The sequence below is a fragment of the Protopterus annectens genome, chromosome 1.part0 (assembly GCF_019279795.1).
Source record: "Protopterus annectens isolate FY-2018-M chromosome 1.part0, PAN1.0, whole genome shotgun sequence".
Lineage (NCBI taxonomy): Eukaryota > Metazoa > Chordata > Ceratodontiformes > Protopteridae > Protopterus > Protopterus annectens.
Window position 1 is genome coordinate 1146399403 of NC_056725.1, and position 12517 is coordinate 1146411919.

Sequence of the window (12517 nt, forward strand, 5' to 3'; positions counted from 1 at the left end):
CCTGCAGTAGGCAATCACAGGGGCTCGACATTTTGAAAATACCCTTGGAGCAGCAGGAAGTCCAAAGGGCAAGGCAGAGATCTGAAAATTCCAGGAAGCCACATAGAAATGTAAAAACTTCCTGCATATGGAGTGTATGGGAATGTGTAGGTATGCTTCTCTGATATTCAAAGAGACTAAGAAGGCTTGTGGCAGAGTAAGGGGGAAGAAGGTTTGAAGAGTTAACATATGGAAGGTGGGTACCTCCAGAAAGGTGTTGAAATGAGGCAGATCCAAGATGGACCTCCAATGACCATCGTTTCTGGGCACCAGGAACATTCTGGAGTAGAAACCTCTTCCTTTTTGGTCTTGAGGAACTTCCTAAATGTTTTCTTGTCTCCATAGGTCTAGAAGTACCTCTGGGAAGGAGAATAGTTGATCCTTTGGTGGTTGAGGGGTGCCCCTGAAAGAAGGCAGGGAAACCCATAGCACAAAGTATCCTTTTTGAATGAGAGAGAGAACCCAAGAGTCTTGAGTTATGCTTTCCCAGAATGGCAGAGACAGAGAGAGGTGCTGAGAAAGTGTAATGTGAATGGGGTCGTTTGGGCAGTCACAGGGAACCCGGCTTGTCTGGAAAGGGCTGCTTCTGAGCTGCAGTTGCAGGGACAGCCATGGACTGCTAAGGCCTCCTATCATCCTTTTTTTTTTTTAAGGTGGAGAGGTGTGGGAGCGTCTATATACAAAATTAGTTTTTACTGAGTAATTCAGCTGAAACTTAGCACTGGAGAGACAACGATGCATTTCAATTCTTGCCATTCCTTTGTCTTTTCCTACAAAGATTTAAATAAGTTAGCAGCTGCAGGACCAAACAAAGCAGAGTTGCCCAAAGGGGCATCCAAAACTTAGGTGGAATGTCCTCTGGCAATGGTTGGAGTCATAACCAGGAGACTCTTAAGACAAAGCCAGAGGCAGCTGCCCTGGCAGATGCTTCTCCAGCATCATAGCTGCATTTGATGGTGTGGTGGGCTGAGTGTGAAGCCTACAAGCAAGGATGCAGCCAAGGTATTATTCTCTGAGTAAGACAAATCTGAAATGATCTGGGAGAGTTGGGACAGAAGCTCTAGGGCAAATCTAGTCACGTGTGTGTGGTAATTAATGGCTGTAAATGCCAAGGTGGCTGAAATGTACACATTCTTGCCCAGCCTTTTCAGGATCCTTTTGTCCTGATCTGAAGGAAAGAGAGAGGCTGAAGGCAGTAACCTGGATGGTTTGTCTGAAGCCACTGAAATAACCAATAGGTCTGCAAAAGGACATTTAAACAGGAACTTACAGTCCTCGGGGACCTTGTAAAATCGGTTAGGCTTCTTAGGGGCAGGAGGCTGGGAGTTGGGGGCCTTGGAAGCAGAGCCAAAGGCATCTATGAAACCAGTTAACACAGGAGGAATAGCTGAAGGGCTGGGTGATTCCACCTGCAGAAGGTCGTAGTACCTCTTTTGTACTTCAGATACCAGAGTGCTATCCCATGAAATGATCTCTTATTTTGACAAGGGTCTCGCCAAGAGAGATTTATTCCGTGGGTAAGCTAATTCCATTAGAGTCCTCCTCCGGGGAAGCGTAGTCGAGAGGGGAGGGGATCTGCGAGGAATAGGCCACAGATTCCTCTACTGAGGATGCCTCTTCATTTGATGAAACCTCTTCCCTAACTCTTACGTGGAGATGCTATGCAGGATACTGTAGGGACTGAAACACCCGAGGGGGGCTTAAGGGCCATAAAAGCCTTGAAAAGACCTTGGGTGAATTGCTCCCAATCACTGTGAGGTTCCTTTGGAGGGGACAAATGTTTTGTTTTCTGCTTATTCTTTTGATGGAGTTCTGCCTTATGTAATGTAGGAGGGTGAGATGCTGGCCTACATTTAATAATATCCGAGTGAATTTCCTCCTGTATCAAGATCTAAGGTATCCCTTTAACACATTTGTTTATTATGAGCCTCTGCTCCCCCTGTACATCTGAGACAGGCGCCTGTGGTCAGATCCAAGGCGGCCTCAACATCAGGCTCGGCCTGTGATCCGGAAGCAGACGAATCTCTGGGCACTCATCCACCTCAGGTGAGACGTCCACAGTAAGAGGCACAGTAGAAGCTTCAGGCCTCTGCTTTTTGGCTTTCCGCTTAGCGACTGATTCCACCTCGGGCCTAGACGATCCTTCCATTGCACTTTTAGCTAGTAACTAAGCACTGGTTTTCCAAGTAAATGGCTAAGGAGGAAAGGCTACTTCTTAGGGTCTTGGGTAAAAAAGCCTGGCAAATGGGACAGGTTTTGAGGTCATGGGTAGGCCCCTAGGCAGAAAAAACACTGACGATGGCTATCTTTCTGTGGAATTTGTCTTCCACATTGGCATTTGCCTTTTTTTGAATGACATGAACCCTACCACAAAACAGCAGTAAAAGAAACAATTTTCCCCAATGGGGCTCTTATCTGAGAATTCTCTGGAAAACAGCTAACAACTCACTGAGCAGACAGACATTCAAAGGTGGTGTTCGGACTGGAGGCAGAGAAGTTCTGAGGTAGATGCAAGCGTACATCACTTTTATGGCCGATGTACAAGGGCAGCCTACGTGTGATGCACCATACAACTTAAAGTAGTGAAAATCTTTTGTACACTGGCGCACTTCTGGTTACCTATGGCACAGAACTCCCTCATGTTAAGAATGCTGCAACAGATGAATAGAAGGACATCACATATGACAGACACGCACAGGAAGTAGTGTCTGAAGTTAGTTATAAATGTACATTTCTCTTCATCTATCAGACTCTTCGAAAAAAAAAAGATAACTACTCAGAGAAGTACATAAATTAACTTTTTTTTTTTAATTTCCTTTTAGTTTCTAAGATTCCTCCTTTCTGACCTTGGATAACCATGGCCCTTACCTGTTAAAATAGTAATTTTCATTTTGACACATTGGCAAGCTTCAAATCCCCATCAAACCCAGATAACGCTACTGAATATGCGGAAATATACAACACTGCATAGATGCAGCTGTACCTTGTAGAAGCATGCACAAAAAAAAAAAAACACCCACATGGTGAAACCATAATATCAACAAGCTTTACAATAAAAGATAGATAATTTTGACCAAAAGTAAGAACGGACATTCCGAGACTGATACAGCCCTCATCACTGAAACAAAACTTAGGCGCTTAATAAAATCCAACAAAGCCAGTGGTGTATACCTAAAAATAGCTTACCTTCAGCTATCACACACAAGCAAGTTTTAAACACGCTATCAAAAGCTAAAAATACTGCATCAATAGGTCCTGATAATATCCCTGAATGCAACTTAAATAGCACGAAGCATGATTTTGCTACCCCCTAGCAACATTGTTTAACCTCAACTTCCATATGGGATTTGTACCAATTGAATAGAAAACAGCATAAGGGTGGACCTTCCAACATACCTCTCAACTTCTTAGAGCAAGAAATCTGGACAAAGCCATAAAAGTGGGACTAAGGCCCAAAAATAGGGACACGTTTTAAATATTGTTCTTACAAACTTAGAAAGTTGATAGAATAACAGGTTTTGCATTAGCATGGATTTTCTGAGGGGTTTGCAATCTGAAACTCAAATATCTGTCATTATTTTCCAACATAAATACTTAATGATTTGCCATTAATTTCCCAGAAAACCACAATTTTATGAAAAACAGACCAAAAATATGAGACAAAAATCTGGACATTCTGTGAAAATCTTATAGATGAGAGGTATGCTTTCCAAAGAGCCAGGCAATTACAGACCTACAAGTCTGACCAGTCTAATATTCAAAGCCATGAAAAGATTTATCATGGAACTAATTAATAAGGACATAGGGAACTTCCAAACACTGAACTGGTCTCAATATGGATTTGTCAAGGGCAGGTCATGCTTACTCAACCTGGTGGATTTCTTTTGAAAGGGTCATTAAAGCAAAAGATGAGGGTACAATGGAACATACAAAGCATACCTCAACTCTCCCAAAGCTTCTGGCACTATTCCCGACTCAGGTATAGTAAATAAACTGGGAATAAACCCCTACATCACCTACTGGCTTATCAACCTGACATCAAAATAGGAGGAAACAACTTCCACAAAGAGAGCAGTCACCAGTGGAATTCCTCAGAATTAAATTCTGGGGCTCTCCTGTCTGACATCTTTCTCTCTGAAGTAAAGCTAATATCAAAGGGCTCTGACTAATTACATTTGCAGATGACTGCAAGCCATATATCTCAACCTCTTAGAGCAAGAAATCTGAACAAAGCCATAAATAATAGGGGGACAAACTACCAAAAAATGGGGGCACTTCTTAAATATTGCAATTACAAACGTAGAAAGTTGTTAGAATAATAAGTTCTGCATTAGCATGAATTTACTGAAGGGTATAAAGTCTAAAACTCAAATGTGTCATTTTCTGACTTCATCTCTCAATAATTTGCCAGAAAACCACAATTTAATGAAAAACAGACTAAAAGGTATGAGGCAAAAATCTGGAATTCTGCGAAAATTTGTACAGTTGAGAGGTATGCTGAAAGCTAGGAGCAGTCACTGCATCCCCAAATGACACTCATCTTGCAGGAGGGTTTGTCTCAAATGAATAACTGATGCCAAAGCCATGGACAAACTAAATGCCAAAAAAAGCACCAACAACAGTACCCAAGGGGACTGCAACATTTACAATATGCCCCTAAGAACTGACACGGTTGTTTGGGATTTGCTATCTTATGTGGACAAAATTTGAGTGCCCACTGTCATATGAAAAAAGTCATTCTATACTGTGCAGCATACAAAACAAAGGGATGGGGTCTAGAACTGGGGATGTCCTTGTCTATACTTACTGAGTCCTCATTAGGTCAGTCTGAGTATAATGCTTCATTTGTCATGTATCTGTCCAGACACATGCAATAACTGGAATACATTCAGAGATAACCAACTAAAAGAATATAAAGCCTAAATGTGTCCAACATGGACTGACTCAAAGCCCTGGTCATTATGCTTAGTATCCTACACATTTTTAAGAGGTAACCTGTGACTGGCATATAAAGCATCCTTCGACCCAATACTGATAGACCTAATGCACATCAGGAAGACAAATGACATCAGAGATACTCTATCTAGGGGGTCTAAATCTCTTCTGCAACCTCAACAGAATGGTTTGATGGGACAGGTATATCTCGCAGAGGATACCACTGCTCAGCGTAAAACAAAGCTTTTCCCTATCCACATATAAGCGCAACTTGGAACTATGGATGGGTAAGGCAGCTCCTATAATACTTTATCCCATGCATGGGTTCCCTCAAATTATCTGTGGTGTGGATCCCAATTTTTCTCATTAGGGTTAATATGCAATTATCGATAATAGTATTAGATTGGCCTTACCTCTCCCAAACGATATAAGTTAATTCAAGCACCAAAGGGAAATTGGCTGGGTTAAAATGGCCCACAAGGGCAGCTAGCCTAGTACTTACCTATGAAACTATTTTGTTGGATGAGAGTTGGGGCAGGCCATAATAGAACAAGCTAGTGGCTATTTCCACCTACATCCCAGCCGTCTGGAGGTGCATGTGTGGTTGCTTCTCTGCTTATAGCCAGGCCTCATCTTTTGTGGGAGATGAGCTTCAAAGACCCAACAGCCTGAACCTTTTAAATCCAGCTAGTAGGCCTGTGAATTTCATTATTCTTCAAGTTTCCACTATTAGTGCCAAGTAGATAACTAATGAAATCTGTCAGCCAGCACCAAGAGAGGTCATTCTGCCATCACTGGTCATTTTACCTGTCATGTCTGCTGGCTGTGCTGAAACTGGATTGGTGTTCTGAATCCAGGTTTCTAACATGGAGGGTGAAAGTCCCACCTCCTTACCAAAGTATTTCTTCAAGAAGCATGTCAGCTTTGTCCTAGTAATAGCCATTACTGTTGTTTTGCACATGTACAGAGAAAATGGCAGTGAAATTTAAAAATTTTTGCTTCCAAATACAAAAGCCACAAAACAAGTTACTGTCTGCAGCTGTAGACATTCAAATGTATCTTCCTTGCTCACATCATTTACGTATCTGTGCCTGGAGGTACTGCATTCTAGCAGAAAAAACACATTTCGGGTTGAGCACCAAATGGTGCCAACATTACTTTCATGGACATCCAGTTGCTACCATTGCTGCAATGGCAGTCAGCTGATAAAGTCCACCATCTTGGGTTTGCCTAAAGGAGAAGGAAGAGCCAGCAATGTTATTCAACTAAAATGAAAGAGGAATAAAATATAGTAGTAATTAAAAAAAAGAGAAAAGGAGAAATGGCACAAGGGAGGTATCTCTGATTTAGCTTTTCAGAAGGTATCCTCATTGTCCTATTATCCTCTGTTTGGATTACTTGAAACAGACTTCAGTCTGTAGTTAAGACTAACAAAAGCAATTTATTTTTACAATAACCAAAATACTCCTACTCTTCACTCCAAATAAGACTAGGAACTGGGGCAGGCAGCAAAAACCAGGGGGAAAAACAGTCAAACAATCCACTTTATTACTAAGAGCTTTAGTCCCTTACTTATAGCTTAGACAAGGGAGTACCTCAGAGTTACTTCAGTTTTTGTGTTTCTGAGCTTGAGCATTTTTCAGGATGGCAAATCTGTGTCATTCACTTTCTGGGGATCTAACTCAGCTGTTGCAACAACTCTCGAGCCATGTTAACGGATCCCAGTTGATCACTTCCAGCTTGACAGCTAGCCAGAGAAGAAGCTCACTGAAAAAGAATTTGGAAAGAACTTTTGTGCATTTTAAAATCAATGCTTCACCACCTAAACTTTTTACACCAGTTGAATAACGTACTGAGTGGATCGAAGGAAACATAACTTTTTTGTTTGACTCCTGGTTAAAATCCTGTGATTTGAAGCTTCATGAGCTGAGTGCAGACTCTCCAGCACCCTTTAAAACCCATCTTATGTACTTGAACAGAAGCTGGTTTTGTTGAGGAACCTGCAGACAGACACTATATATTTGACTGGCAGTATTCATGCTAAAAAGGTACAGAAGGGTTTAAGGTTTTGGAAATTACCCCATGGAATGGTGCCAAATTCTGTTTTTAACAATGAACTTTTAGAGTTGTTTGACAGTGCAAGTTGTGATTTAATGAGGCTAATTATTAAAGAGAATGAGCAGAAGTTAAGCAGACCTGACTTAGAAATTAAGACTTTAAATGCTAATAATGGAAGACATTTACTTTTTGATACCTTTCATTCAGATTATGATTATATTTTTAAGAAGGTTGATGAGATAACTGGAAAGAAAAAAGGAACCAAAATAGAAAAATATCCTTAGAGATAAAAGAGAACATGAGATAAAACTAGCATACCCTACCCCTGGTAATAAGAATAGCCAGGACAAATCTCATCAAAACAGCCCCCCCCCAATTCTACTTATTAAAATAACACGGACAATTATGGAGAGAATGACTATGGTGGTGATACCTCCCAATCAGGGTGACTGGTCCTTGTGCTAATGAGAATGTTTTGGACCAGGTTGAGCCACGCAGATCTGAGAGACTGAGGAGTCAAACTTTGGAAGCGGAGGCCCAGGGGGATTTCAGAAACAGAGATCAAAGCAGAAAGGAAGGAAAAAGAATCACAAACCACCAAGAAAAACCTTTAACTATTGTCAACAAACGACTTTGATAAAAATGTATACAATTTTAGTATAGTTTCAAGCTTTTTAACTTGAGTCACTTGCAGGTGGACAAATCTCATGAAACTTTGTTCAAAAAAGATTTTAAGTTGTGCCAGAGTTTAAAACTGATGCTGTAAAAACTATGGTTAATCTAAAACTGTTCACTCGCAAATTAAATTTGAGGATGTATTTTGGAGAACACCAAATAGGTCATGCAATAAAAGAGAATGCTTTAAAGAAAAAAAGTACTTTTATTCCTCCTTCCCATTTTGTGATTTCCACCTATGAGAATTGTGTGGTGACCAAATTAGAAAACTCCACAGAGGCAATGGGTTTTTTGGGATAACTTGACAAAAGATGAATGAGTGGAGCTTAGAAACATTATGACAGATAGAAGTATCCAGCTCATGATACTGGATAAGGGAGGGGTAAGTACTGATGGACAAACTGATTATTTCACAAAACTGTTTGATATTCTTAATGACTGAGAAGTGTATACAAGGGTATTCAAAAATTAAGTCAATACTGCTTACAAGAAAAATACTGCTTACAAGAAAATTGATTATCAGCTTATTGACATGTTGGATCAAGGTTTCATTAAGGGTGAGACTTGATTTTGTTAAGGTTGATTATCTACTGATACCCTCAATATTCGGTATACCCAAAATCCACAAAAATACTACTAACCTCCCATTGAGACCTATCGTGGCATCACATCTATCAAAAACTGAGCTTTTAGAGTCATTTACTGATGTGAAATGTAAATACATCATTTTTCAGGCATGAACATCTTGTTTTTGACAATGAAGTTTTATGCATCACTGTTGACATTGTCAATTTATGTTACCCCTCATGGTTTAGGCTTGGTAGCATTTACCAGAGTACTTTATGACAACCAAGATTTTGACAACAATGACATTTATATTATCACTGAATTTATGGAACTTGTTTAGAAAAACAATTTTGCGTTTTTCGAAGGTGAATATTTTCACAAAAGGACATGCTATGAGTACAAAATGTGCTCCAGTCTTTGCTAACATCATTCTGGTAGCATAGGAAAAGGAAGTTGTGTTCAACTTCCCCCTTTTTACTACACTATCCAAGCCTCTTTTCGATTTCTGGATAACATACTTATTTTATGGAGTGGCAGTGAGTCACAACTGGATGACTGTTACTCCCTGCAGAAACTCCACTGAATTCTTACGGTTTACATACAAAAAGGCCTTCAATAACAGACTTTTTAGATAACATCCTTTACAAGGACAATGAGAACATGATGTATTGTTCACCATCTTCAGGAAAGAAGCATTTTCAAATGACTATTTACACTTTACTAGTTGTCACCAATATTTTCAGAAAAAAAGCACTGTTAAAGGTCACTTAGCACGGCTTTCAAGGCTGATTACAGATGACACTATATTTGATGGTGAAGTGAAGAAGTTAATCGAAAAGTTCAGAGAAACAGGTTATCCACAAACCCTCCATGAAAATTTAAAAGGGTTAATTTTTCAAAGGAGGAAGGAAAAGTATGCTCCCATTTTGGGAACTCACCCAAAAGATGCATTAAACATGGACACCCCTAAAAAAATGGATATTTTAAAAACTGGAGCAATGGTAATTCTCTACAATAGGGATGCCTTTAAGATCCAAAGAACTTTGACCTCCAACTGGAACTTGATTTTTACTCAAGATAAGAGGAGGAGGTTAGGTGAAACACCTACTTTGTTTTTTAGCAGGGGTAAAAATCTAAAAGAATTGGTGGAGGTGGAAACCACAAAGAACTATGTCCATTACAGGTATAAGATGGCAAAATGTGGGAGATGTAAAACTTGCAGACTCATTACTGATGGTTCTGTCAGTGTAAACATTTACCACAGAACATATCAATAATGACAATCAGGGGCGAGTGTATTTAGCCACGTGTGCCTCTTGTACATCATTTTATATTGATAAGAGTAAGAGAAAATTAAGAGACAGAATTTGCGAACACAAAGACATTAAAAATAGGAAAACCACTAATGCTTTATACAGACACTCAGTTGTATGTGATGATTTTAACAAATTTCTTTTTATCATTACAGACAGAGTAATTCAAAACCCCAGAGGTGGTGACATCAAAAATCTCTTGCAATATAAAGAGATATGCTGGCAAATTAGCTTAAATGCCTGCCAACCACCAGGGTTGAATGATCTTTCTTTAAAAAGTGTTTTAAAAATTAGATCTTTTAATATTTAAAACAGATTTTTTTTTAAGCGTTTCAGTTTTTAAAATTTAATTTTGATCAATTATTATTAGTTTTTAACACCACATAACTTGGCAATGGTTTTTATGCTAATGGATTTCATTATTATTCAAAAGTGTTGTATTGTGACTTGCTCAGTATTCATTACATGTGCTCTGTGACTGGTGTTTTTACATTTAAATAGCTGTCCTACCTTGTTATTCAATTTTACTCTAATGAAGACCCATGTCTAAGCTAAGTAGGATTGTTTGGCAGTTAGTTTCTGCCTGTTTTTTTTATGCCTGTCCCAGTTCCTAGTCTTGTTTTTACAATAATTGTGTCTACACTTCAAAAGATTAAAAAGACAACTTATGAAAAGAGCTGACTAAAAGGGGATACAAGAAATCTGTCAGCATCACACAGCTGGATGAGCCAGCTAAGCTGTGCCTTGACTGGTCACATACATAGCTCATTATAAAGCGCAGATAGTTTTCTATATGAGACCATGGTACAATCAGGACAGAGAATATGGTCTTTCCCCACTGTTGTATGATCATGGAGTACATCTATGTATGTATGTGTGTGTGTGTGTGTGTGTGTGTGTGTGTGTGTGTGTGTGTGTATATATATATATATATATATAGATAGATATAAAACACACATACAATACACAAACATACAGATATGTGTGTGTGTGTAAGGGTCTACTTTGATTCACTGAAAACTCATTTCACTGAATGTAAATACTGTTGGGCAAATAAAACATATATGCCCTTTTCCACACTGTAGTGCAATCCTGGAGCTAGTATATATAGTTAGGGGCATGTGGGGGGTGTAGCCCCCACCACATACTTATCTTTTATATTTATGAATCTTTTCACTGAAAGCCAACAATATAAAACCAAAGTAGGTGGTGGGGATTATGCTCCCACACCCCCAATGTGGGGGACTGTGCCCTCCACACCCCCCTAACTATATATAACTCCAGGATTGCACTACAGTGGGGAAAAGGGCATATATGTTTTATTTGCCCAACAGTACTTATATTCAGTGAAATGTGATTCAGTGATTTGAACTTTTAAAATATTTGGTGTGAGTGTTTTGAAATTCAGTAAAATTAGTTTTCATCGAATCAAAGTAGACCTGTGTGTGTATGTATGTATACACACACACACACACATATATATATATATATATATAAAATGTGTGTGTGTGTGTATGTGTATATATTATATATATATATATATATATATATATATATACATACATATATATATACGTGTGTATATATATATATATATATATATATATATATATAGCCTCTCTACCACAAGAGGAGTGGTTCTTGGCCCAGAAATTGTAGTTTATTGACCATTTGGACAGTTGGTCCATCTCTTTCAACTTTCTGGTTTAAAAGACCACATCTGCGCTCGTTTCTCATCTTTCCTGTAACTAACCTACTGGGAAGCACTAGAAAGCCTTAAACTGATACAAGCCTTCTAGCTTAGAAGAGAGACTTTGGAGTGATTAATTATCAGTTTTCTGTACTTTCTTGCTGTACTTAACTGTTTTCCACCTAAACGCCGATTTTCCAGCGTTTACTGAGAGTCAAAAGCTTGTTTTGTTTTTCAAATATTGTACTTATTTGACTGCCTGCACTTTTAAAAAATCGTTTTTTGTTTAAATAATTTAACTGTTGTAGGCTACACACTAAAGTGTGATAGCCTTTTCTGATCGTCTGTAGTCGTTTAAAGCTGTTTTAAGTGTATTTTTTTACTGTTTTTGCCTTATCTTTTAAAAAAAACAAACAAAAAAAAATTCCTTGTTTCCCGCCTTTCTAAGCTAGTATAGTCCAGTTTTTAGGCTAGTGCTGAATTCAGGGCTGTATTACAAGAGTTGCCCATACCTTACTTGGATAGAAGGAAGTTTCTCTGTTCACCTGTGAGAGAGGGGAGCTTTGAGCAGCCTATCTGTCCCTGGAGGAGTGGTTCCAGCCTAGAAGTTAGTAGTTTATTGGCCATTTTGGGCTAATTTCTCTCTCTTTCATTTCCCTGCTATAAAAACTGCATTTGCACGGTTTTGTGCGCCGGGCAGTGCCAGTTAGCTAGGGTTAAATTATTCCCGGCCCCACTACGTCTCCTCTTCAGTTTTTCCCTTGAAACAAGTTTAACTCTCAACCTAAGCATTCAAAAAGCGTCCTACAGCCCAGCACTTGCTCAGACCTAATAGCAAGCACTAATATACCCTGACACTTGATGGCCCAGCAAGACAAGGCTCTTTTTTCACCCCCTCACCAACCAAGCGACTAAGCAGCTCACCCTACTATTCAGGCATGACCAAAGGGCAATTTCAGGTGTGTTCTCCAGTCCAGCTGGTGAATCTGGGTATCCTGAGGCAATGTTACAACTGCCTCCTGTACACAGACAACCCTCTCCTTCTACCACAAAACACTAACATATGAGAGAGATGCAATTATACAGCCAAACTGGAGGCTAAACTGTCTCCACCCAAGACTGGAACAGACCGTCAGGAGAAGGTTAACATTTGCACCACACCTCCAGCCACACACAGACCTACAAAACCATCACTGGCAAAAATACACAAATACACAAAATCATACTTGGAGGCTCTAAA

The 12517-nt window shown here is 39.3% G+C and overlaps 1 protein-coding gene across 1 annotated transcript in view; it reads right to left on the reverse strand.

Annotated features, from left to right (window-relative positions):
- Positions 1–12517, reverse strand: part of LOC122800092 (prolyl endopeptidase) — a 1490953-nt gene that overhangs the window by 419290 nt on the left and 1059146 nt on the right. The window contains 1 exon segment of the mRNA XM_044069645.1: positions 8823–8835. Coding sequence (XP_043925580.1) covers positions 8823–8835 — 13 coding nt within the window.